Here is a 25,780-nt window from a genome sequence, read left to right on the forward strand (position 1 = left end):
CAAAAATCGAAAAAAGTCAGGGAATTTTTCAAAGCCTAAAAAAAGACAACGAAAGATTAACTTGGCTGGCTCAGTCAATTGGGTGCACAATTGAAGAACGATACAAGTCAAAAAGTGAGATTGGGGAAGCTACATATGCAAAAAATCGTGTATGCTTATATAAAAAAATATTAAGAGAAGACAAAATGTCATTTTGATTCTTTGTTTGGAGAGATATGCCAGACCAGATATGTGAGACATACAGAGTCCGAAAAGTAGTAACAGAGAAAATCTCAATAGGCCTTTTCTTTATACATCTTTTATTCTCTGACTCCAATAACTTTATTTTTTTAAAGCTAGCAGCACGCTATTTGAATAATTTCATAGAGTGATTGCTAGTACATATGTACATAGAGTCATGTTGAGCATCCATAAGATTAGAGGAAAACTTGTAAATTCAAATTCACACGTTAAGATTTGGGTTCACTGTTGGAAAGATTTCATTTGAATGAGTACTTAGTATTAGATAAGTATGAAAAAAAATCTTTGTCAGTCATTAGCTCTGAATAATATTATAGATAATTTAGATCAGGGGACAAAACTATAGCACAGAGGGTGGTAAGAAAGCTTCACATCTATATAAAAGCATTGGACACAGATATTTCGCTTTCTTTGAGGGAAAATGGCTTCATGGTCAAATCCGTTTTCCTAAAGCGCCCATCAGGAGTTCAGTCAGATATACACAACAGTGTGTATAAAAATGTCATTTTTATACAAGAGCTGATCATTATTTTCAATTCAACCACATGTTTGAACAAACTTCTAGTGAAATTTACTTTGCCATAGTTTGTATATTATTGATGCCTTTGTGTTAGGTGCGCCAAAGTAAAATATTGCTACCTTCTTCAGCAGTATTTGCAACAGTACAAGTTGTCTTTGTAGGATTCTTCAGTTGTCTTCACAAAGTTGAAGACGCCTAATGGAACCCTAAGCACAGGCTGGACATGTTAACACCGCCTGGAGGCACTCCATGTCAATACTCAGAGAAGGGGAGGGGGAGAGAAGAATAGAAAAACATTTGATATTATGCTACGAACAAGGCAATCCTGGCACAGGGAAGAAGATGAATCACATGACGCTGACGGGAGGGCTCGGTTCGATTCCCGGGAGGTTGGGTGGTAGAGCGTTGTCTCCTCCGGAGTCGTCGCCACGCTCGAGTTAATCGCTACGAGGGCAGACCGCCGCCATCTTGGCTGCCATTGTTACTTCCCCCGCCCCCTAGGCTGGGCTGCATATTGTACGGATGGTTCGAGTTGCGCAGAAATGAGTACACGGAGTCCATTTTGGACAGACGCTCGAAGAATGGGACCAGATCATACAGCTCTGTGTCAGTCATGTCGTCAAACCATGAAGCCACGGGAACCTGAAACATAGGTACATAGGTATGTATGATGAGATTGTTGTCTATGAGGATTGATGACAATGCTACACCTACACAATACGAACAAGAGTACAAATACAAACCACAATACACTACAAAGAGAAAGGACTCCTCTGACCAAAATTCCTACCAATACCAAGTCCTTGTTTCTTAGTTTATTTTATTTTTTGTTATTATTTTATTTATTTATATTATTATTATTTTTTACTGTTATTGTAAACTATGGGATTTGGCTCATTGGTGTAGGTAGGTATTAGAAAATGGTCAGTGTGTTAAAAGCTACATAATGGAATGTAAAAATATGTAGAACCCTGGGACTACAAATACCAAATGTCTCGCAGACAGAGACAGGGAGAAATTAAGTTGCTGTGTGTGTGTTTTATTTAAGCTAGATCTACTTACAGCATTGTCAGGGTGAAAGATGTACGAGGCAGGTGAGTTGTCCACTATGATAACCTGATGGAGGTCCCGACCGAGCTTGTTCAAATCCTTCACGTAATTCCCATGATGAAACACACAGGACTCACGAAACAAACGTGCCCGGAACACACCCCACCTGTCTAAGAGGTCAGCCACAGGATCTGCATACTGTGGACAAGAAAACATTACATATGAATATCTTGAATAATTTATTATCACAACTACTTCATCAGAGACAGGTACACAACTAGAGTTAAGTAAAATGTAGTAGAAAATATCACAATGGTAACATCATAGTGAACAGAAATATGAATGGGATCCCCTTTAAAATATGGCTTAAAAAAAAAAAAATGGTTACTTACTAACATATGAGTATGGTAGAGATCTTTCATTACTAAATATGGTAACAGCTAACATATAACTTACTTTTGCAAGACTAGCGGTGAACAAAACACACTCGTACAGTTCTCCCATCCTTTGAAGGATAAAAAAAATGGTTACTTACTAACATATGAGTATGGTAGAGATCTTTCATTAGTCATTACTTAATATGGTAACAGCTAACATATAACTTACTTTTGCAAGACTAGCGGTGAACAAAACACACTCGTACAGTTCTCCCATCCTTTGAAGGAATTCGTCAACATAGGGTCTCTTCAGCACATACACCTGATGTACTGTTCCATCAATTTCAACTGGCACAACAAAATCTGCATTGTTTATTGGCTGAAAATAATATAAATAGAGATAAGAAGGTGATGACTCTACTATTATAGGACTCAATATGAGACAGTCATTATTACTATTGTTATCATTATCATTATTATTATTATTATTTTGTATGTATCTACCTATTGTAACATTTCAGTTATTGCTGTATTTTAGATTATTATATATTTTCTCAAATACAGTGTTGAAATTAGTTATACATATCCTAAAGAAATACCTGATTCTTACCTTGAAAGAACTATGAACTAATGTTTCATCCAAATCTATGACCATACATTTCTTGTGCATATCCTGGTGGCGTATGGGTGGTAACAGGCGGACAGGACTGTGGGGTGGTGAATACTGGCCTTCACTACCTCCAGACGCTTTTGATACATTGGAGGAGGAGTGGTTTCCACGGAAGCAACATAGCAGTGACCTAAATATTCCTTTCCTGGCTTTCTTTCCTACAGATTCTGAAATTAAATTTAAGCAAAGTGATTGATTACTTAATTAAAATTGAGCATGGTGGTTGAATAATAGTGAATAATAATAGTGATTGTCTCTTTATTACTACCTACTTACATCTTACTTCAGAATTTGATTCCTAGGTTAAATAAAGGAGTTAGTGCAACCCCATTACTTTCTCAAGATAAACAGAAATTAAAATTGAGCATGGTGGTTGAATAATAGTGAATAATAATACTATAATAGTGATTGTCTCTTTATTATTACCTACTTACATCTTACTTCAGAATTTGATTCCTAGGTTAAATAAAGGAGTTAGTGCAACCCCATTACTTTCTCAAGATAAACAGAACTCTGTTTTATATTTTGACTGCAAATAACAGTACTTAATTACTTACAGATGCAATTGCAGATGTCTTTATTCTTTTCCTGGCTTTTATCGAAATTTATTTACCTGAAGTGCTTGTGTCATTTTCTCCATGAGGTATATGGGCTGAAACAAATTCAAACAATATTACTATAGGTAAGTAAACCAGTAGCCCCCAGAAGGTTTGATTCTATCTAGATATATTTTTCATTTATTATTTTTTTTTTCTCTCTTAAAATTGATTAAAAAGAAGAAGTCAACATTACAGTGAAAAAAGTGTTTACCAAAGTTTGCAAAGGCTGATAATACAAAACATTTTATGCAAACCAGTCACATAAACTACATATTATACTACCAGATAATAATAATGATCCAATCACGATTTGATAACATGAAGATTGATTAGCCTAGAGTGACCATGTAAATTTCAATCACACCTTATCTATTTCAAATGTGTTTATCTATTTCAAAAATGTAAAACACAGATAATTTGGTTTTTGAACCAAAAGTAGCTGTAACTTTCTGAAGATCGGAAACCAATCCTAATTATTATTTTAAAATAATAATTGAGTAACTAATTCCCTGATGCAAATTATATCAATAGTCATATTGTAGCTAACATGATAATATTGGTGAGAATCCATCATAGCATAGATGAATCATTTTATGTGGCCAAGGTACCTTTTTCGTGGGTATAAAATTTATTTACCTGAAGTGCTTGTGTCATTTTCTCCATGAGGTATATGGGCTGAAACAAATTCAAACAAATTACTATAGGTAAGTAATCCAGTAGCCCCCAGAAGGTTTGATTCCATCTATAGATATATTTTTCATTTATTTTTTTTTTCTTAAAATTGATTAAAAAGAAGAAGTCAACATTACAGTGAAAAAAGTGTTTACAAAGTTTGCAAAGGCTGATAATACAAAACATTTTATGCAAACCAGTCACATAAGTAAACTACATATTATGTGTTTATCTATTTCAAAAATGTAAAACACAGATAATTTGGTTTTTGAACCAAAAGTAGCTGTAACTTTCTGAAGATCGGAAACCAATCCTAATTTTTGCAAAGGTGGCTTTGCTTGAAGAAAAATTATATCAATATGCAAATTATATCAATAGTCATATTGTAGCCAGTGAACTCTACCATAAACAACTGGAATGCTCACTCATGCACGAAATTTCGGTCTTTGTTTACAAAAATTTCGAGGTTAGTTTTGCCGTGCAACAAAAAACGCTGCACGGCCAAAAATTAAAGTTTACATTTGAATGTACGGTTTCCTGTAGTTTTTAAACAGTTCATTACAGTAATTCGAAGGTAAGGTAGAGCAAAAGCATCGAAAAATCAAACAATCTGAAGAAAACATTGCACAAGTGCATATGGAAAATTTAAATTTTGCCGTGCAGCACCTATATTTCGCGCCAAAAAAGTAGACCGTTTATTTCATGTTTATTTTCAATTTTTTCACATCAGTGCTCATTCCAGTTGTTTATTGGAGTTCACTGGGTAATTTAGAGCAAAAGCATCGAACAATCTAAAGAAAACTTTGCACAGGTTCATATGGAAAATTTGAATTTTGCCGTGCAGCGCCTATATTTCGCGCCAAAAAAGTAGGACCGTTTTTTTCCAATTTTTGTCACATAAGCGCTCATTCCAGTTGTTTATGGTAGAGTTCACTGATTGTAGCTAACATGATAATATTGGTGAGAATCCATCATAGCATAGATGAATCATTTTATGTGGCCAAGGTACCTTTTTCGTGGGTATCCAGTTGTTTATGGTAGAGTTCACTGGTGTTATCTAAAACTTTCTCGCTTTGAGTTCATAGGTCGTCGCGACAAATTTCAAGATCAGAGCTCATTTGTGTAAGAAAATGTGAAAAAAAATCCCACAATTACCCAATTAACTTTAAGTCACCCATCCATTTATTGGCCTTGCTCGGGGTAGCTTAACATAGGTGACGCTAAAACGGTCTTAAATGATCGACTGAAGTGTTATCTAAAACTTTGAGTTCATAGGTCGTCGCGACAAATTTCGAGATCAGAGCTCATTTGTGTGTGAAGAGCTACAAATTTGATGAAAAAATCAAGGGAGAAGAGACTTGATTGGAATTACCGTAGACTGCACTTTCACCACTAGAAAAAAAACACTTGTTTAATTACACATAAAGTTATATTATTCAATTAACTTTTCCATTAAAAACTTAAAAAGTTCGAAAAAACACTGTTCCGAAAGAAAAAACAAAAAAGTCTGGAATCTGAAAAGAAAACCCCTCTTTTTCTGTTTATTTCACAAATTAAAAACAGACCAAAGAGAAATGAATTTTTTTCGAGGGAGGCGTATTTTTTGTATTCTAATGGAACCAGTTTGTTTTTTCGTCGGTCATTTCCATTCAATAAAATAGGAGCTAATTATGGGAATAGATACTTTGTTCAACAAAGGTGTAAATGAGGCACTCCCGATTTTGAATAATTTTATAGAGTGATTGCTAGTAGAGTACATACATAGTCATGTTGAGCATCCATAGGATTAGAGGAAAACTTGTAAATTCAAATTCACACGTTAATATTTGGGTTCACTGTTGAAAAGATTTCATTTGAATGAGTACTTAGTATTAGATAAGTATGAAAAAAAAAACTTTGTCAGTCATTAGCTCTGAATAATATTGTAGATAATTTAGATCAGGGGACAAAACTATAGCATAGAGGGTGGTAAGAAAGCTTTACATCTATATAAAAGCATTGGACACAGATATTTCGCTTTCTTTGAAGGAAAATGGCTTCATGGTCAAATCCGTTTTCCTAAAGCGCCCATCAGGAGTTCAGTCAGATATACACAACAGTGTGTATAAAAATGTCATTTTTATACAAGAGCTGATCATTATTTTCAATTCAACCTCATGTTTGAACAAACTTCTAGTGAAATTTACTTTGCTGTAGTTTGTATATTGATGCCTTTGTGTTAGGTGTGCCAAAGTAAAATATTGCTACCTACTTCAGCAGTATTTGCAACAGTACAAGTTGTCTTTGTAGGATTCTTCAGTTGTCTTCACAAAGTTGAAGACGCCTAATGGAACCCTAAGCACAGGCTGGACATGTTAACACCGCCTGGAGGCACTCCATGTCAATACTCAGAGAAGGGGAGGGGGAGAGAAGAATAGAAAAACATTTGATATTATGCTACGAACAAGGCAATCCTGGCACAGGGAAGAAGATGAATCACATGACGCTGACGGGAGGGCTCGGTTCCATTTGATATTATGCTACGAACAAGGCAATCCTGGCACAGGGAAGAAGATGAATCACATGACGCTGACGGGAGGGCTCGGTTCGATTCCCGGGAGGTTGGGTGGTAGAGCGTTGTCTCCTCCGGAGTCGTCGCCACGCTCGAGTTAATCGCTACGAGGGCAGACCGCCGCCATCTTGGCTGCCATTGTTACTTCCCCCGCCCCCTAGGCTGGGCTGCATATTGTACGGATGGTTCGAGTTGCGCAGAAATGAGTACACGGAGTCCATTTTGGACAGACGCTCGAAGAATGGGACCAGATCATACAGCTCTGTGTCAGTCATGTCGTCAAACCATGAAGCCACGGGATATTTTTTGTAAATGATTAGAAAAAATACGCCTAGATTTGGAACATGCGCACATGGGTAATCGCTCATTTCTTCCTCTCTTTTTCACACTTCGTGCCGATTGACTGACGTAGTGGCGTACTTGCCTGGGCAAAAGTTGATTTATCTTTAAATTTTGGTAATAGCAAAGACGCTGTACTTAATACCTATGAGGTAAAACATGACTGTCAGCCCAGCTAGTTAGCTACTTAGCTTGGAGGGTAGCGCATCTGCCTTGTAAACACTAGTTTGCAGGTTCGATTCGTTGCCGGAACAGATTATCCAGAATGGATAAGGTTCGTTCTCGGAACGGCTGGTTTGTCCTATTCTGTCTTCCTTCTCTCTTAGCTTCTGGGACGATAAGGCCTTAACAATAACAGTTTCCTCTAGCAAATCTCTTTTTAAAAATAAATCTGAAAAGATAAAAATCTACATGTTAATGCTCTTAAAAACAAAACTTTGCATACACCAAACGTTAGCCATTATGTACATACTAGAACTAGAGGCATAGCTAGGTAGGTAATCAACTAATGGCTACTCAACAATTGAAACAATAGACTAGGAAGTCTTGAGAGATGTCATAGGTACCTATTAAATTTTATTCAATTAATCTGAGTGATAAACAATAATCAGGAGCAAAGTAAGAAAATATTTAAGAAAAGCAGAAAGGCATGAAATTGGACAAACACTGAAGGGATTATACTTATGCTTATTATAAAACCAGAAATGGTGTTAACCACTTGACAAGAAGCTTAATCAAAATAGTCATCAATGTCAATATTGGGATTCAGTAGATCATCTGCAATGTCTGTCAAGTCCAGTTGATTCAGTATCAAATTTTCACACATTTCCTCTATTTCTGTCTCCCCAATAAGCACGGCTCCCTGCATTCTACCATCTTTCATTACAAGTTTGATATATTCTTCACCCCGTGTCACTCTCAGTAAGATCTCATAGTCATTCTCCAAGGTTTGTCCATTGAACAATCCCAATAGAATCACCTTGTATCCAAAGAACTTTGTCATATGAGTGAACATCTCAAAACTAAAGTCTTGGATGACTGGTTCATTCTTCACTGCGCCCACCATACACTTTGCAGCATATGTGCCCATGTGTTTAGCTTGTGTCCAGAGTCTCATCTGGAACCATTGCTTGGCCAGATCCCAGCTTGGTGTACACACATCACCTGCAGCATATACATTGCTTATACTTGTCTGCATCAACTCATTCACACCAATCCCACAGTCTGGTGCTAACTCAAATGGTGTACCATGTACTTGTATGTTGGAGTTTGGAACAACACCTATTGCTGAAACTACAATGTCACATGCATGTGTGTGTCCGTTTGTTAACTTGACATAAGCATTGCATGTGTCATCTTCAGAGTCTACTATTCTTTCGACTTCACATGAATATTCTATGGTGATTTTCGTATCTCTAGAAGAGCCATGTAAGTTGACTTGAGTATGCCAGTCTGGTCCTAGTGATGGTCCTTTCTCTCCACCTGTATTATACCTCATTCTCTTGAATATAGTCTCGGGTTTTGCAGTATTAGTTTTATTAATACTATCCTGAAAAAACTCGGCTGCCCCTGGATCCAGGAACGTGGCACTGATGTGCTTATCCTTCACCACCCACACGATATCTACATTACTCAGCTCATGTACTAGCTCAGTAGCAATGCCACCATTACCAATCACTACTATTTTCTTTGCTGACTTCAACTTCTCTTGCAGAACAGCTACAGAGTCTGTATCACGTATAGTGATCACATGAGGGCTGTACCAGATCTTCCTAGGAGAAGCTCCTGTACATATACATAACGTCTTGTACTTAATCCGGTTTTGTTTTTCAGTGATGACACAATTCACCCTTGGATCAATAGCTGCCACAGTATCCACTATAACTGTACACAGACCTTCAAATTTATTAGCATCTGTTTCTTCCACTGTTATATCAGAGAGAAGTTTGGTAACAGGTACAGTTTTAGTCACAGCTTTGACAATTCCTGATGGTGTTACAAGACCTATGCTTTCACCAGGATGAAGGAAGGCCAAACCTTCTACACAGGATACACCAGCTATACCACCTCCTATGATAAGATAAGTGAACTCCATACTGAGGCTCTAAACCTGAATAATGTAGTGTCTACACACTAGTTGGGAAATAGTCTTTGTAGTTGTACTCTCTGAATGGCAAATCAAAAGTGATCAATCCTTTATTTTTAGCTTGAGTGATGGCTACAAGAAGTTTAAGATGTTGCTTCTGACATACACCAGTTTTCCTGTAATATAAGAGAAGAAACAAGACTCAATAAATACTGACCTACATAATAATTATGTGGATTGGATTTGTCCTTTTTCATAAGCTATCACTTAGCTATGTGACTTCAAACAAAGACCATTAAGTATTAGAAATAAAGGAGACCTAGCTCTACTCTACCAATATGACAGCTCTCAAGATATTGCTTCAAATGGGACCCAAACACAGGAATAGAACTCTCTTTGAGATCAAAATATAGCACTCACAACACAACTTACATGTAACTCAATATTTCACCATTGACTGGGGAAATGAATTGTTCTAAAAGCTTGATGTTGTAAGGGTGGATGATAAGATATTCATCTCGACAGATGGGACAAGGGTTTCCAGTTGCAATTATACCACTTCTCTGTAAAAAAGAGAGTAAATATATCAATGCTATGTTCTAAGAGGATCATTGTGTCATCATAAATAAGTAACTGGAAATTTTGATTCATTTATTATTTTAAATATAGGTGGATTCTTAAACTAAAACACTTTTTTTTTTTCAATCAACTATGAAGGAAGAGGGGGACTTACAATGCAAGTTTTTCTTGTTTTCTTAGGAGCAAACATGCCCTTGTGATTACGACGATAGTATTTCCACACAGGTTCATCACCATAGCATTTCTGGTATGCTGTAAAAAAAGGAACACAATATTTTGATTATTACAGGAAATGGATTATTTTAGTCTTTACCTCACAGTAACTTTGTTGAATAATTTAAATTTAAATGCATTTTCCAAGACTATGTTTGAGCAAAAGTTAACATTCATTTTAACATTTAGTTTTAGACTTCAGGGATAATCCTAGCTAGTAGAATCAGTTTTTTATTCCATGAGTGCCTTTGCTTACCTTCACTTGCTAAATAACGAATGCTTATTTCTACAGGCACAGGATTTCTTCTATCTTTAGCAGGATCAACAGGTTTCTCATCCTTGTTTTCTTCTGTACCCTCTTCTTCACAACAAATTCTGCTTAGACTAAACTGTCTCTGAGGTGGAATCTGAAATTTCAGATTTATTTGCACTAAAGATTGTAAAACATTGTTTGAACAGCCATAGCCCATCACCATCTATTGGGACAGTAGCAACATCTTGGTTTTTGGTTCCTGTTCTTTGTAGTGTGGTCCATACACAGAAAGAAAGACCTATAAAGTTGCTAGTATGCCTAGGTAATTTGTGTAGGGAGTGTGAAAATTGACTTGGTCCATTTTTACGGAATATCCCCAGCTTTTCAATTTGCTATTACAAGGCAGAGAGCACCCCAAAAAAGCAGTGTTGTTTAAGTTGACAAATTTGATTTTACGTTTGTCCGTCTGTTTGTTACACACATCTCTTCAATTGTTCTCCAGAATTTGGCATATGAGCCATAGAGACCCCAAGTTACAGATTCAAACTTGATCATTTTATTTGTACTTACACAACTGAGGGGAGTTTGCTGGAAATGTAAACAATGTGGCAAAGTCCCTAATCTGATAGAGGAGGTGAATATATTTTGAGAAAACTTCTGAATTTGCAATTTACAGATAAGATTTCTTGTGAAAGACATTTTGTTTTTACCTTTTTTAAATATCCTTTTGAGGAAAAATGAAAAATCCAAAAAGCATGGGATCCAGTGTTGCCAAATTTTACAAAGAGCGTATTTTTACATGATCATATAGTCGGATCAAATCACATGAAAAAATACGACTGATAAAAAGTGAGCATATTGGCAACACCGGATAATGGATTTATTATTATTATTATTACTTCTATTTTTTTTTTGCAATAATCGAAATTTGCAAATTTGCATTTTAATTTAATTTTAAACCCTAATTTTAATTGCATCAAATAAGTATGGATTTTTTTTTTTTCTAAATTAGGTACCCATACGTCCCATACCTCTGATTCTGGTATTACCGGTGCCGTTTCCATTTCCTTCATTATTCCAGTTCTAGTCAGAAGAGCAAGCATTTAGAAGCTTTACGGTCCTGTCTGTCCCATGACCAAGAATCGTGTTTGCTTCCAATATTGAATCTGTTCTGAGAAGTGTTCCACATGGGTCTTTGAAAACCAGATATTAACTATTGAGTAAGTAGCTGTGGTTTGATCCATTATTGTCAAGTTGTTTAGTTGTTATTGTCATTATTATCGAAATTTGCAAATTTGCATTTTAATTTAATTTTAAACCCTAGTTTTAATTGCATCAAATAAGTATGGATTTTTTTTTTCTAAATTAGGTACTCATACCTCTGATTCTAGTATTACCGGTGCCGTTTCCATTTCCTTCAATATTCCAGTTCTAGTCAGAAGAGCAAGCATTTAGAAGCTTTACGGTCCTCGCTGTCCCATGACCAAGAATCGTGTTTGCTTATGCTTCCATTCCAATATTGAATCTGTTCTGAGAAGTGTTCCACATGGGTCTTTGAAAACCAGATATTAACTATTGAGTAAGTAGCTGTGGTTTGATCAAATACTGATATGTATATGTAGTACTTTTACCCCCTAGGTTCACAGGTTCATATTAGTGTGTTTGATGGCTGCTCAGAGGACCAGAGTCTATCTGAAAGCCTGAACAGAATGCTCGTAAGTTTTACAAACACTTCAACATGAACTTGTTTAGAACCATGTCTTATGTCCCTTGGAAGAGACTGTGCCAAGTGACTTACAGGCAGACATATGTTTTGACAGTAAGACTATAGAATAGGAGAAAGCTTACCCTAGGTGGGAATCAAACTCATGACCTAGCAGCCTAGGATTTACAAGCTATAAGGCAGGTGCACTACCTTCCAAGCTAATTAGGTGGGCTCCGTGGGCTGAGAATGAATGCTATTTTGCTTTCATGGGATGATCACACAATTTTAAAGAAGCCATATCTGCTTATAGGTCATTTAAATTTAGTTCAGTGTTTGAGGAGGTCTTATAATACAACCATGTCATTGTCTTCTTTCCTTGCAGTATTCAAACTATAACAATATGGGTGCCCAGAGTAGAGGAGATAACACAAATATGGAAGTACCATCCAAGGAACAGTTGCACTTGCATCTCAGCCGTTTGATCAATACCAATGATGAGTCTGAATTCACATATAAATTATTTCAAGTAAGTTCAAATTCATATGATTATAAAAGGGGTACATTATACTTGAACAATCATACCTAGATGGAGAGTACTCTAGGCAGGATATTGTAAAACAAAATTTAAGCAAAAAAAAGAAAAAAACCCAAATCCCGCGGGATTGGAAACGTGCGGGATTTGCGACCCCTAGCCATAGCCCATCACCATCTATTGGGACAGTAGCAACATCTTGGTTTTTGGTTCCTGTTCTTTGAAGTGTGGTCCATACACAGAAAGAAAGACATAAAAAGTTGCTAGTATACCTAGGTAATTTGTGTAGGGAGTGTGAAAATTGACTTGGTCTATTTTTACGGAATATCCCCAGCTTTTCAATTTGCTATTACAAGGCAGAGAGCACCCCAAAAAAGCAGTGTTGTTTAAATTGACAAATTTGATTTTACGTTTGTCCGTCTGTTTGTTACACACATCTCTCTGAATCAATAGTTCTCCAGAATTTGGCATATGAGCCATAGAGACCCCAAGTTATAGATTCAAACTTGATCATTTTATTTGTACTTACACAACTGAGGGCACTTGATGAAAGTTTGCAAAGTAAAATTTTCGAAGTACTTTTGGGCAATTGGGAAAATTATATTCCGTCCGTGATGGACCAAAATTTGTTGCTGTGTGAGAGCTTTATCAAGTGTTTGAAACAGAAGAATTCGGAAGTTAACAAGGAAAAGTTCTGGCATTTCCTCACAAATGTATCCTGTACATTGAAGTCAAAATATTATATGATGGGTGTGTGTTTCCTATCTGATTTTTATTACGAGGTAAGTAAGCATATAAATGCATATTCATAATGTGGCAAGTGGCATAATTAACCGCTTTTCTTCAGCTTTTCCAAATTTGTAGAGGGTTAATAATGATTTCCAATGACATTGTCAGATACCATATCTACTTGAGGTTTATCTCAAAGTTGAAAATAAAATAGACACTTCACAATTTACCTGGCTAAAACCTGTTGTGCATAAAATAATCCCTAATATTCGGCATAAAATATCATAACCATGCATCTACGAAAGTTATTCCTGAAAACTGCTGTTGAACAGCAGGCTATTTCTCAACTGAAACATATTCCTAATGATTTTATTTCTTATCATTTTTTGTTCTAGGATGTGTTAGATTCCGTAAGTAAGCATATAAATGCATATTCATAATGTGGCAAGTGGCATAATTAACCACTTTTCTTCAGCTTTTCAAAATTCGTAGAGGGTTAATAATGATTTCCAATGACATTGTCAGATACCATGTCTACTTGAGGTTTATCTCAAAGTTGAAAATAAAATAGACATTTCACAATTTACCTGGCTAAAACCTGTTGTGCAAATGATCCCATAATATTCGGCATAAAATATCATAACCATGCATCTACGAAAGTTATTCCTGAAAACTGTTGAACAGCAGGCTATTTCTCAACTGAAACATATTCCTAATGATTTTATTTCTTATCATTTTTTGTTCTAGGATGTGTTAGATTCTTGGCTCATAGACAACATGGTTTATTCCCTGTCCCGGAGTTACTTGGTTACAGCTGGAGCTTGGTGTCATAAAGTTCTTGTCAAAAATGTTCTCACTGAAGAGAAATGGAAGAATACATTTCTTGAGAAAGTCATTGACCTGGTGTGCTATTCTGACATGTGAGTATAAAAATGATCTCTGAAATTGAGATACATAGGTATATCTAGATTCTAGAATATTACACCTGATCATCACATATTCAGTAGATACTGTTCTTTCATAATTTTCTTGTTGAGTTCATTGTGCTTTTCCAGTTATCTTCTTAGTTTGTTTTATGTTATTGAACTGTAGGTAGGTACTAGGTACATATAGGTATTTATTTTTCTTCTTTTCCAAGTTCATTTTCTTGATTTCTTCAATATATTTTTGTTGCTTGTAGTTTTACTGCCTGTTTTGTTTCTTTGCATGTACTTATGTTGGGAAACACTCTCAAATAATGTACCTATATTGTGTTTATTTCATTTGCAAGTATTTTCCACATGATTTTTCAGATCTTTCAGTATAGAGTAGGCCTTATTGGTTTGGAAACTCATTTTTCAAAGACTACACTTCATTTCTATTTATGTTTTCTGCCCTTCAGTAGTTCTGCTTCTTCTGAAGTTTATATCTTGTATCTTTGCTATTTTTGCTTTTTCCTTGTATGTTCTACCTATGTACTTTACACATGGTCTCTGTTGTATTTTTCACTTGAGTGTGTTTGTTTGAGCAGCACTAGTAGATTTCCTTCTGAATTTCGTTTCGTCCTGTTTATTCACAAAAATATTGTATTTCAACAGGTTGCTTGAGACTATGGAATCCGATAGTGATTACTCTGAGAATGACTCTTCGTTTTCTGATCATAGAAACCGCCTGTCTCTAGATCAGACAACCATGGCTTTGTTAGCAAGGTTGGACGAAATCACTCTGGATGATGGTGATAGTACTGTGACAGATTTATCAGATACATTATCTTCTAGTGGTGATAAACTTCACTTTCATTTGAAAACTGGTAGCCTGGTTCATTTGTCCAATGAAGCACGTACTGCAGAGAGGATTCGACCTCTAGATGAATTCAATAATGCTGTAGTCATGACACATCGACCTTTACAAGATGATGAGTTGTTTGAAATACGAATTGACAAAATGGTAGAGAAATGGTCTGGAAGTATAGAAGTTGGAATAACAACACATGACCCAAATATAATTGCTTTCCCAGGTACAATGACTAATTTACGTTCAGGAACTATAATGATGTCAGGCTGTGGGATCTTAACCAATGGGAAAGGCACGCGGCGTGAGTATGGACATTTCAACCTGGATGATTTACAAGTAGGGGATAGGATTGGCTTGACACGGAAGAAAAATCTGGACCTTCATTATTTTGTCAACGGTATAGATCAAGGTGTGGCAGCATCCAGTGTAGCTCAGTGTGTCTGGGGTGTAGTGGACTTGTATGGCAGAACTGTGAAAGTAACCATTGTAGATCATGATGATCATGAGAGTGCTAACCTAATGTTGAGAAGAAGAATGTTAAATCAGTCTGGAGAATCTAATGTAGAGCGAACTTGTTTCCATCCCATATGTGGGAAATATGCTGCTGTCATTAATAATGGTCGAACTGTACATCGACCCAATGCCAAGGAAGATTTTAATAATGGAGTTGTCTTGACTAATAGACCTCTGAGGCGAGGGGAGTTGTTTGAAGTTCGATTGGATAAACTTGTATCAAAATGGGCAGGCTCTATTGAGATAGGTGTCACTATTCACAAACCTACAGAATTAAATTTTCCAACCACCATGACGAACGTGACATCAGGTACCTGGATGATGACCGGCAATGGTGTCATGCATAATGGAACAACTGTTATGGATAACTATGGACAAAACTTGGATAGACTACAAATTGGAGACAGAGTAGGTGTTCTAATAGATGAAAATAGAAATTTGCACTTCTTTGTAAATGGAGAAGATCAGGGAGAATCAATCAAAAAGATGCCAGATAATCTGTATGGTGTTGTAGACTTGTATGGTCAGGCTGCTGAGGCTACTATAGTAGAATCTGATTTTATATACAAACCTTTTGAAACATCCGTTCCACAAAATCTAAAGTTTCACTCAAAGCATGGAAGAAACATCATGTTAATAGAAAATGGAACTTCTGCCAAGAGAATGATGCCTCATATAGAGTTTAATGATGCCATTGTTCTATCCATGTGTCCATTGAAAACAAATGATATGTTTTGTATTATTGTAGACAAAATCATGACTCAGTGGAAAGGGTCTTTGAAAGTTGGTGTCACAACAAAACTGCCTCAGCTCTGGGAATTACCCTGTGGCTTGTCTGATGTAGAACAGGACATGTGGCTCTTGTCTGGGTCTAGTGTTTTCAAAGATGGTGTTCGGTTGATGAACAATTATTGTTTGAATTTAGACTCACTTTCAGAAGGCTCCGTGATTGGCATAACAAGATTTAGTGATGGATCCTTGCATTATTTTCTCAACAATGTTGACATGGGTTGTGCTTTTAATTTCGTTCCTAATAATTTATTTGTGGCATTGGACTTGTATGGCCGTTGTTGTCAGGTATCCATAGGAAGTCCTGATACTTTATTTGAGAATGTCATCGTGGCTGACGACATAGATCTTCCTCCTTACACATTTCATACTAAGACTGGACAAAACATCAAACTCGAGTTCAATAACACAGTATGTACAAGGACTAAAGATATGACACATGGACTGGTCTTCAGTTCAAAACCTCTTGAGAATTGTATAGCATTTGAAATTTGCATTGAACGTTTAGATTTTGTTTTCAAGTCTCTAAGGTTTGGTCTGACAACTTTCAACCCATCAGAAGGTTATATCCCAGACACTATTTTTGGGCTTGATCAACCTACTTGGTTTTTTGATGCAAAAACAATCTATGAAATAAAGTATGTCAAAAGACTCAATTTTGTCTACGATTTCAAATCTCCTGATAGAGAATGGAAAGCAGTACCTGTAGGAAGAATGAAGAAGACTCATCTCTATCAATTTAGAGCAGGAACTCATATTGCAATCAAAATATTTGAAGAAGAAGATAAAGCTTGCTTGTATGTAAATGGTAAACAAGTTGGATGCTTTATGAATCACTTACCTGGAGAGCCTTTGTATGCAGTAGTTGATGTTCATGGTAGTTGTTCTAAAATCTACATTCCTAATCCGAATGATGATGCACTAATTTGTCTGGACACTCCCGAATTTGACCAGGAGAGTAATACTTCTGATCAAAAAGAAGAAGAAACTTTCTGGTGGAATGAAAAGGCTGATATTTATGATTTGGGGTACCGAAACCTCAAGTCTCCTACCTGTTAGGACCTGTGAGGTAATAATTGATACTCCCTAGTCTCCCTATAATGTTAACTATGCTTTTTTTATTGAACCAATTGCTCTACGCTAAATCATGTAACATGTACATAGGTACTACCAGAAATTCCCTAGAGTGAAATTTTCCTCTATATTAATTTTATTTCACTCGGTATCAACTTCACTGCAATTTATTGAGTTACATTAAATACCTCTATTTATGATACTTTAGAATGGGCTGCGGCATAGAGGGTAGGTACTATGATTTTACATGCATAATACATGGTATATCATGTTTACATAATCTTCAAGTGAATTACATTACTTACTATGTTTGTTTCTTTTCTTTCAGGAATTGAATGAGACGTGTTTAAGTTTGAATAAAAGTAATGCCGTAGATAAACATGACATTATATTACATATTACAACTGTCAACTCTGTTTCTAACACGAAACTTGATACGTATGAAGATGAAATCATGGATATGATCAAACAAGTTTGTTCAAAACTCATTTGCATTCTCTGTAAAAGATCAAATTTAAATCAAAGTGTATTAAAAATGGTTGCTACAGCATTGATTAATACTTTGTCACTATTATGCAATGAAGATTCTATTCTTCAGAATATCATAGATATTCTACACATATTGAACCAATTGCTCTACGCTAAATCATGTAACATTGTAGGTACTACCAGAAATTCCCTAGAGTGAAATTTTCCTATATATTAATTTTATTTCACTCGGTATCAACTTCACTGCAATTTATTGAGTTACATTAAATACCTCTGTTTTTGATACTTTAGAATGGGCTGGGGGATAGAGGGTAGGTACTATGATTTTATATGCATAATACATGGTATATCATGTTTACATAATCTTCAAGTGAATTACATTACTATGTTTGTTTCCTTTCTTTCAGGAATTGAATGAGACGTGTTTAAGTTTGAATAAAAGTAATGCCATAGATAAACATGACATTATATTACATATTACAACTGTCAACTCTGTTTCTAACACGAAACTTGATACGTATGAAGATGAAATCGTGGATATGATCAAACAAGTTTGTTCAAAACTCATTTGCATTCTCTGTAAAAGATCAAATTTAAATCAAAGTGTATTGAAAATGGTTGCTACAGCATTGATTAATACTTTGTCACTATTATGCAATGAAGATTCTATTCTTCAGAATAGAGTCATTGACTTGGTGTGCTATTCTGACATGTGAGTATGAAAATGACTTCTGAAATTGAGATACATAGGTATATCTAGATTCTAGAATATTACACCTGATCATCACATATTCAGTAGATACTGTTCTTTCATAATTCAACCTTGGCCGTTTATTCTTTCACCAATGAGTAATGACCTGATGACTAACCTTTTTATTTTATTTTTCAGATGTATAAGGCAAAACGTGTGCAATTATTGGCTTCCGACTGCCATTAAATATTACCCAAACATCATACAGCTTTTATATGATCGTGTTATTGAAAAGTACAACGTTATCCAAAAACATTGCTGGGTCACCAAAGAAATGTATTGTAAGAACAGAAACATCGATGAACTGCAAAGATACTTGCATAGTGTTATCCTCATAGTCAAACTAGAGAGACCGGCAAAGTTCAATACAATCACGTACAACTGCGTCCAAGAAGCTCTGAAATGTTCTGATGAATTGATACGAGGTGATGCTTTCCTATGTTGTCAAACATTCAATGGCGTCAAAAGTCATGTGCCAATGCAGGGAATGAGCGCTGAAAGTTGTCAAGTATTTCAGGACATATTTCAGTTCCTTGAAGAAAACATAAACTGCGATGATGCCAATTTGAGACAGACAATTTACAAAGTGTTTAAGAACTATGTGAGGAATACAGAAGGACAGTTTCATAAATGTGCAGTGCCCATTGATCTGGTTGTCAGGTATGTTAAATGATGGTTCCTACGACTTACTGAATTTTTTAATACAGATAAAATCTTTGTACTTGGCTGTACTGTATACTCGGGCCTTAAGGCCAAACCAATGCCAAAACCCCCCTTTGTAGAAAACCCCCTGTTATCATTGACACTTAAGATGAAATCTAGAACGCTCTGTATTAACACGCTGCAAAAGTAGGTCTCCTTTAAACTTGTTATCTTCTATTTTATTTCAGAACCAAAGGAACTTCTGAACCATTTAAGTTGCCGGACTTTATGGATAATTATGTGGAACAGTACAGCAGGCTGTATACATTTTTCATAGGAAATCTAGCAGATGGATCTAACTACCAACGATTGATCACAACCCTCAATCTATTGAACATTTTATTGGAAAATATGCAGCCCCATATGACTGAAAATCAAAAGAAGAAACGAAAGCCCACCATTGACTATTTGAGAGAAATTGGGAAATGGAACTTCGAGTCCTCCGAATGTCGAGAACGTTTGTTTAATTGCTTGAAAGATGACACCAATGATGTTCGATCAATGGCGAAGCATGTTCTTCAATGTTATTTCAACTATACAAAAGAAGAGGTCAGTTTATTTTTGACCAATCTTCAATCTAGTCTTCGAATGAGTCAGTCCAATGTATTTTATACTGCAGAAAGTGGAGCCTATGCGGTAGCCGTGTTGGTTAATTTGTTTTATAAAGCCCAATATGATAGGATGGAATTGAGGAATAGTTTATCCCAGGTGTTAAACTGCTCTATGGATTCTGATGAGCTTGATGCTCTCTGTAAGGCAGTAACAGAATTAGGACTAAATTCGAATTTAGACAAATCGTTAGAACACAATTTGTTTTCTACTTATTTTCTTAATCAGTGTCTTGTGCAATCTGAATTTCTTCAAAAAGATATTTTACTAGCGGTAAAGAACCGAAATTCTCTCCATGGTTCATTGACTACGTTAATGTTGCTTTTGACAGACCCAACTAGTCCAGAATTCTGTGGATTGGATCCTAATCAAGTTCAAAGCTTATTGAATCTCCTCAATGAAACTTGTCTTTATCTTTTAGATATATTGTGCATGAAAAGTAGGAGCACTAACTTTGCTCCATCCTTTGGTGAGATGGGAGAGGCTATGAATTCTTTAATAAATGTTACTGATGATACTGAACAATTAACCTTGACACCAGCACATCAGACACTGTTTAACTGCATTTGGATGAATTTAAAGATTTGTTGTACGTTTGCAAGCGAACTAGCTGTTGCCTACCGTAATGAATTATCAAGAGATCAAATAGTATTTTCCTGTGGAATAGTGTCTCATGTTTTACACAAATGCCGACACAAAGGAGCCATTCAAAATGCTGGCCTTGCCCTGGCAAACATAGTGAGTAAATGTTTGTACCAGGATCCATATCCCCTTGAACTCCTTCAGTATACTCTGAAGTCTGTGTTAGAGTGTACTGTCGGAGGAACTGTGTCTAGGAAGTCTGCTGGGGTTGCAATATTAGTCCACAAACTTCTTGCTAGTAATCATTCTATGAAAGAAAAGCTTTTCACTACTGCTATGGAAAAAATCCTTGAAGTGGCCAACTCTCCTGTGTTGCCATCGGAAGAAACATTGAAAGTGGATCTACCTCAAGCAATAGCATTTCATATGTTGCAATTCTTGGTAGCAGATTCCGGATTGCGAGTTACAATGGCTGCCTATCTTGAACAAATCACCATGGTCTGTTTCGAGAAGATGAATTGCAAAGAATGGACGGTACGGAATGCTGCCTTGCAGGTGTTTGGTGTATTGCTCCCCAAACTGGTGGGAACTAAAAAACAAGATAGTGAAAACCAAAGCAGCAATGTTGCATTTGAAGAGTTTTTCTATCAACTACCCGATATTGGCAATTGCTTGAAGTCTGTTCTTTCGTCTGTAAATGACACCAACACCTCAGTGTTGGTTTCAGCACTTACTTTGTTAAGTCGCTTGAAAACCACTGGAGATCTATTCCATGTGAAACAGGACTATATGGCTCTAAAAGAGTTTCTAAGTGATATTTTCCCCGCATTACTCTCAAGTAACATTTATACTGTTCGATTCCTAACTGCTAATTGCTATGTTAATATTTTACATAAGCACACAGATTTACAAGAACATTTCGAAATGATCTTATTATCGTGCTTAGAATTTATTTTTGGTTCTCAAGCATTGGTTGACAACTTCCATTCTCCAAACATTAAGTCATTCCTCAACAACAAATTAAATTATAAAATTGTCAACGAAAATCATCTCCATGGTAGTCTTTTAACTCTTGAAAATTTGAAGGAAAAACTTCACTTGGAAAATCTAAAACTTGACAGTGAATTTCTAGTGGAACTTCTTGTTTTCCTAAATTCAGATATTCCTTGTGTTGTGAATATCAAGTTTAGCACATATTCACTCCTGTTTAAAATATTCAGACATGAGAATGAATTTTTTGGCCCAAAAATTAACCCAAAAAAGAATCCACTTGACTTACTTTCTTGCTTACTTGTAAGCAATGACGTGAAAGCGCAAATCGGATGGAAATTGTACGTGCAGGAAGTGATAAAATTCCACATGTTCAATTCTTTGTTCATTTCAGACAACATTGATTACAATTACATAGTTCATCTGATTCATACATTACGCCAAGAATCTGATGCACTGAATGATGTGTTGTTATATCTATCACATCTTCTCAAAGATTTTAGCACGAAGACGAAACTAGAGATGAGCGAAAAATACTCAAATAATGAGCAAAATGCCAAAAGTAGAAATAGGAATCAGCAGGCTCAAAGTTGTATCAAAGCTATTTTGAAAATAGCCTGTACTTTACAAGTGAGCAAAATATGCTTAGAACAAGTATTTAATATTGTTATTCAAATCTATAGCATTTTTATCGATGATGAACAACTTCGAACCATTTCTCCTTCTAGTTTAATAGATACTGAATTCTTAGATATTGGGAGCACATTATTTGAGAATAATTGTAGCAAAAAATCAATAGAGTACACATGTCCACTAGTTTTACCCGTTCTTTCTATTTGTGCTCTATTCGCTCACTCAGAAGAAAGAACCACTGAAATGAATACATTATTAAAGAAAATAGGAAACCTGTCAAATACATTTATCTATAATGAAAATTGTAATGAAGAATTTCGACTCAGTGCTGCTATGTCAATGAGTATTCTGTATAAACATTTTCACTATAAATCACTCTACGCTAAAGATCTCACCATGAATGCCATACATCTATTACAAGATGAAGTGTATGAGGTGCGTCAGGAAATAACTTACTTTGTTAGAAATTTGCAAAGGTCTCTGTCGGACAATCCCCAGTCGTGTTTACTGTTGAAAAATCCTTACGTTTGTTTATTTAGTCTGCTGAGTCCAAGTTTTACAAACTATGTCGATTTTCACGTGTTACTTGAAGTATTGTCACATATACTATTTATCAATGATCTAGATATTGAAAGGTACTATGAAGACGCAGAATTCTGTAATCCCTTTGACCACAACATTAGAAATTTCTACAGCGAACCGATTTTTGTAGCTCAGTATGCTAAGACTCTGTTTTGTACAAAAATTACGGCGAATAGAAATGAAATCAATAAAAGTGAGCTATCAAAGTTATTGGACAAATACAACATCTATGTAGAGGAATACAGTAGTAACGTTCATTTGAATGAGCAAGGCAGAGTAAAAATGGAACTCTTGAAAGAAGTTGCATTAAGCATGAAAAATATACTACAACATCTTGATGCCTCCTCAGTGGATAGTGTATAAAATGGTAATTTGACAATTCAAGCCATATTGAGAGTTTTTCGAATGTGCGTATGTATCCATTTCTTGGTCTCATAGTCCAATGTCCACTCATGAAAGTCCATTACATTATTGTGATCCACCAAGATTATACTGTGCGTTCTAAAAAAAAAAAAAGTAGATGAGTATTTTATCTACGTTCAAAGTGGAACATGCTTGAAATGGTTGAAATTAAGCAGGTACCTTTGGTACCTCGGATCTTTCAGCTATTTATCTAGACACATTATTGTTACAGCCACTGAACAGTTTCAAACAAAATTGACAAAAGTAAAAATTACGGATTGAGTACTCTATTTATGGAAAAAAAAAATGATCTCACCTTGTGCCATAAAATATACTGGAAATATCAACACATACTCTGCTATATCTCATCTTGTAATCTTCATCCATGTCGGCCTCAGCTTTCCGATCTATCTCTGGATCAGGATAGTTGCTGGAAAAGATAGAAATAATGTTCAATTTAGGCTTTGATTTTGCCCATAAAATATAACATGAACATAAGGAGTAAGTACTTCGTTAATTATGGAGCGTTGAACTTGCGTAAAAAACAGGTTTGCAAAATTCAATTAGCGCTTATTATGAAATTAACTTATGTACTCACTTATACATAATTTATGTATCAATATCTACTTACCTATTGCATATAATAATTTAATTTTTCCCATAATTTTTGATCTCCGTGTTAAAAAATGTAAGATTAATATACAAATTGTACACAATAGATATTTTTTACTTTTTCTTTCTCAGATGTTACTACAAGGTTAATAATAATATAATAAATCATTATGCCATTTTTCGTTTTAATTTACCTTTGTTTATTTTTCATTAGATCGAGAATATTTTGTATCAAATTCTGACTTTCGGATTTCCTATTGAATTTGTTCACAATTTCCGCGAATTTCTCCTTTCCAAATATGACTTTTTGGAAGGGTTGCGATGTACATTGGCTGTTTCCAAAGCCGTACACGTGATCTTTGTTTTCCTGTTTGTTAGTTACATTGGTCACTTTTGTAGATGGTGAATCTAAAGGCGCAATATTGGAGAAATGGTAAATGTTTGTACTCTGAAGTCTGAAATGAAAAAAGGGAAATTTTGGGTGGGGTGATTCAGGTTCAGCAGAATAGGTACATTTGTCCATTTATTAAGAGATTTTGCAACCAAAATTAGCGTCCCGTTGACTAAGAGTTCAGTTAATGCTAAAGAGGCACGCTAATTTTGATTGCAACAAAATTTTGGGTGGGGTGATTCAGGTTCAGCAGAATAGGTACATTTGTCCATTTATTAGTTATTAAGAGATTTTGCAACCAAAATTAGCGTCCCGTTGACTAAGAGTTCAGTTAATGCTAAAGAGGCACGCTAATTTTGATTGCAACAACTCGCCATTTATTTAATAAAATAACAAAACGTTGAAGTAGCTGAACTGTAGAACCCACTCGGTTAAAGGACCTACCGGCTCAACCTGACGCTAATGCAGAAAGTGGATAAAACGTCCTTGGAAAGTGTAAACCATTTATTGATGAAAATTTATAATGAAACAATAAGTCCTAATTTAGGGAATTCTCATAACTAATGAAGGACATAACATTCCTAAACTCACGTCAGTTCAAGAAGGACAATATGGAACCCATTGAAAACGTTCTCCTCTGTTTCTTTCTTCAAGTCTGTCAGGTACTCCTCAGCGCTCTTCTGCCCCTCCACATATTTCACAACTAGAGGTCCTCTATCTCTCCCATTAGGACGAGAGTTTTCCCCCAACACGTTGAGAAGTATGCCCAGTTTACCATTGGTAGAGGTGGCCAGCCAGGTGCCTCCTTTGACAGCGTCTTGGCCTGAGAATTGAGAAGTGGATAAATTAATTCAAATTTGAAGAGTTTTTTTTCTAGAGGTTTGTTAGAGGGAACTGTAACAACGGAGGTCTTATCGTTCCGAAACCGAAAAGAGTAGGACATGATTAAAGGCCACGCGTTCCGAGCACGAACCTTATCTGCTGATAAAGTTCGCCCAGGGCGGGAATCAAATCAGCGACTACCTAAGGCTTACAAGGCAGAGGTGCTAGCCTCCAAGGCTGGAGGCGCAAGAAAGGAGTATTGAAATCAAAATTAAATTATGCAATTGGGGTTAAAAAGAAATATTAACATATCATGGAATGTTGTACCTATCCCTTTGAAAATTGAAATAAAAATTAAGTATTGTTCTAGTTCCCTGAACTAACATAACAATAAAGAAAAAACCTACACCAAAGAATAAAGAAATTGGAAAAATATAACAACAGAAGTAAAATATTTAACTATTTACAAAGTAAGTATGTAACAGGGAGGAGGAGATTAGTCAGTTGTAGGAAGTTAGTACCGAACGTTTACTACGTATGAGTAGTCCAGTTTCAAAAGTGAACATCCCCGGATGGACTTTTTTAGGGAACTGGGCTACGGGCTACTCGTATGTATGTAGGTAGCTATAGGTGGGTAGGTAGTAGGTACTCACCTCCAATAACATCTCTATTAGGCCATTGGTGCAGGGGTTTGGTTTCTCTCCTGAAATCTTCATCTCGATTGGAAGCAAGCACCAATTTATACGAGTCCAAGGGAGCATTATGGTTCACCAGGTCGCCCCGAGGAGTTTTCACTTTGACCACTCGGATTTGATCATCCCTACCTGGTAAGAGTTCTATTACTTTAGCTATAGGCCAATTATGGTTACAATACATGAATGTTATACACATGATGAGGGGAAAGAGGACTCTGTTCAACTTAATCTAGGCTGTATTAAAAGTACGTATAGC

General features: G+C 35.9%; 6 protein-coding genes across 10 annotated transcripts in view; 2 read left to right on the forward strand and 4 right to left on the reverse strand.

The window, feature by feature from the left end:
- The window catches only part of LOC103514310 (carboxy-terminal domain RNA polymerase II polypeptide A small phosphatase 1), a gene marked incomplete in the record, with an annotated part of 10,907 nt that extends 3,953 nt beyond the window's left edge, over positions 1 to 6,954 (reverse strand). The window contains 7 exon segments of the mRNA XM_026827029.1: positions 350 to 1,402; positions 1,823 to 2,008; positions 2,417 to 2,566; positions 2,798 to 3,024; positions 3,471 to 3,509; positions 5,138 to 5,185; positions 6,798 to 6,954. Coding sequence (XP_026682830.1) covers positions 1,205 to 1,402; positions 1,823 to 2,008; positions 2,417 to 2,566; positions 2,798 to 3,024; positions 3,471 to 3,509; positions 5,138 to 5,185; positions 6,798 to 6,954 — 1,005 coding nt within the window.
- Positions 6,955 to 7,562: 608 nt separating this feature from the next.
- Positions 7,563 to 9,151, reverse strand: LOC103514130 (pyridine nucleotide-disulfide oxidoreductase domain-containing protein 1). The gene has a single exon (XM_008478996.3). It carries the CDS (start codon positions 9,111 to 9,113, stop codon positions 7,749 to 7,751), a length of 1,365 nt encoding a protein of 454 aa, XP_008477218.1. The 5' UTR covers positions 9,114 to 9,151; the 3' UTR covers positions 7,563 to 7,748.
- LOC103514120 (28S ribosomal protein S18b, mitochondrial) lies at positions 9,073 to 10,892 on the reverse strand. Its single transcript, XM_008478987.3, has 5 exons — positions 10,720 to 10,892; positions 10,153 to 10,303; positions 9,838 to 9,935; positions 9,537 to 9,667; positions 9,073 to 9,280 (listed from the first exon to the last, which is right to left on the reverse strand). The coding sequence occupies exons 1-5, from the start codon at positions 10,846 to 10,848 to the stop codon at positions 9,145 to 9,147; spliced, it is 645 nt and encodes a 214-aa protein (XP_008477209.1). The 5' UTR covers positions 10,849 to 10,892; the 3' UTR covers positions 9,073 to 9,144.
- Positions 10,893 to 11,233: 341 nt separating this feature from the next.
- On the forward strand, positions 11,234 to 18,377 carry LOC113469424 (neuralized-like protein 4). Of its 4 annotated transcripts, none has more exons than XM_026827104.1 (4): positions 11,396 to 11,728; positions 12,237 to 12,380; positions 14,693 to 17,259; positions 18,161 to 18,377. In XM_026827104.1, the coding sequence occupies exons 2-3, from the start codon at positions 12,346 to 12,348 to the stop codon at positions 17,247 to 17,249; spliced, it is 2,592 nt and encodes an 863-aa protein (XP_026682905.1). In that variant the 5' UTR covers positions 11,396 to 11,728; positions 12,237 to 12,345; the 3' UTR covers positions 17,250 to 17,259; positions 18,161 to 18,377. The 4 variants fall into 4 exon arrangements, with proteins under 4 accessions (XP_026682911.1, XP_026682905.1, XP_026682900.1 ...); XM_026827099.1 differs by lacking the exon at positions 18,161 to 18,377 and adding an exon at positions 17,593 to 17,721; XM_026827110.1 differs by lacking the exons at positions 11,396 to 11,728; positions 18,161 to 18,377 and adding an exon at positions 11,234 to 11,369 and having other exon boundaries at positions 14,693 to 17,333.
- Positions 12,933 to 23,311, forward strand: LOC103514320. The gene is made up of 4 exons (XM_017446266.1): positions 12,933 to 13,168; positions 13,863 to 14,035; positions 18,643 to 19,164; positions 19,395 to 23,311. Exons 1-4 carry the CDS (start codon positions 13,001 to 13,003, stop codon positions 22,963 to 22,965), a joined length of 4,434 nt encoding a protein of 1,477 aa, XP_017301755.1. The 5' UTR covers positions 12,933 to 13,000; the 3' UTR covers positions 22,966 to 23,311.
- Positions 22,860 to 25,774, reverse strand: LOC103514137 (transport and Golgi organization 2 homolog). 2 transcript variants are annotated; one of them, XM_026827142.1, is made up of 6 exons: positions 25,687 to 25,774; positions 25,483 to 25,587; positions 24,599 to 24,830; positions 23,811 to 24,071; positions 23,321 to 23,434; positions 22,860 to 23,103 (listed from the first exon to the last, which is right to left on the reverse strand). In XM_026827142.1, the coding sequence occupies exons 1-6, from the start codon at positions 25,718 to 25,720 to the stop codon at positions 22,983 to 22,985; spliced, it is 867 nt and encodes a 288-aa protein (XP_026682943.1). In that variant the 5' UTR covers positions 25,721 to 25,774; the 3' UTR covers positions 22,860 to 22,982. The 2 variants fall into 2 exon arrangements, with proteins under 2 accessions (XP_026682943.1, XP_026682939.1); XM_026827138.1 differs by having other exon boundaries at positions 25,483 to 25,597; positions 25,697 to 25,735.
- Positions 25,775 to 25,780: the final 6 nt, after the last annotated feature.

Source organism: Diaphorina citri, unplaced genomic scaffold (assembly GCF_000475195.1).
Source record: "Diaphorina citri unplaced genomic scaffold, Diaci psyllid genome assembly version 1.1 scaffold43, whole genome shotgun sequence".
NCBI lineage: Eukaryota > Metazoa > Arthropoda > Insecta > Hemiptera > Psyllidae > Diaphorina > Diaphorina citri.

What these genes read in the sequence shown, in the direction of transcription:
- LOC103514137 (XM_026827142.1), bottom strand. Translation starts at nt 25,720, where the DNA reads ATGTGTATAACATTCATGTATTGTAACCATAATT. An exon ending in TAATAGAGATGTTATTGGAG is followed by an intron (nt 24,831 to 25,482) that starts GTGAGTACCTAC and finishes CTCAATTCTCAG; the next exon opens with GCCAAGACGCTGTCAAAGGA. An exon ending in ATTGTCCTTCTTGAACTGAC is followed by an intron (nt 24,072 to 24,598) that starts GTGAGTTTAGGA and finishes TTTTCATTTCAG; the next exon opens with ACTTCAGAGTACAAACATTT.
- LOC103514120 (XM_008478987.3), bottom strand. Translation starts at nt 10,848, where the DNA reads ATGTCTTTCACAAGAAATCTTATCTGTAAATTGCAAATTCAGAAGTTT. An exon ending in TCGTTATTTAGCAAGTGAAG is followed by an intron (nt 9,936 to 10,152) that starts GTAAGCAAAGGC and finishes CTTTTTTTACAG; the next exon opens with CATACCAGAAATGCTATGGT. An exon ending in GGTGAAATATTGAGTTACAT is followed by an intron (nt 9,281 to 9,536) that starts GTAAGTTGTGTT and finishes CTTATATTACAG; the next exon opens with GAAAACTGGTGTATGTCAGA.
- LOC103514130 (XM_008478996.3), bottom strand. Translation starts at nt 9,113, where the DNA reads ATGGAGTTCACTTATCTTATCATAGGAGGTGGTATAGCTGGTGTATCC.
- LOC103514320 (XM_017446266.1), top strand. Translation starts at nt 13,001, where the DNA reads ATGGACCAAAATTTGTTGCTGTGTGAGAGCTTTATCAAGTGTTTGAAA. An exon ending in TATCTGATTTTTATTACGAG is followed by an intron (nt 13,169 to 13,862) that starts GTAAGTAAGCAT and finishes TTTTTGTTCTAG; the next exon opens with GATGTGTTAGATTCTTGGCT. An exon ending in CCCATTGATCTGGTTGTCAG is followed by an intron (nt 19,165 to 19,394) that starts GTATGTTAAATG and finishes ATTTTATTTCAG; the next exon opens with AACCAAAGGAACTTCTGAAC.
- LOC113469424 (XM_026827110.1), top strand. Translation starts at nt 12,346, where the DNA reads ATGATGAGTCTGAATTCACATATAAATTATTTCAA. An exon ending in TCACATATAAATTATTTCAA is followed by an intron (nt 12,381 to 14,692) that starts GTAAGTTCAAAT and finishes GTATTTCAACAG; the next exon opens with GTTGCTTGAGACTATGGAAT.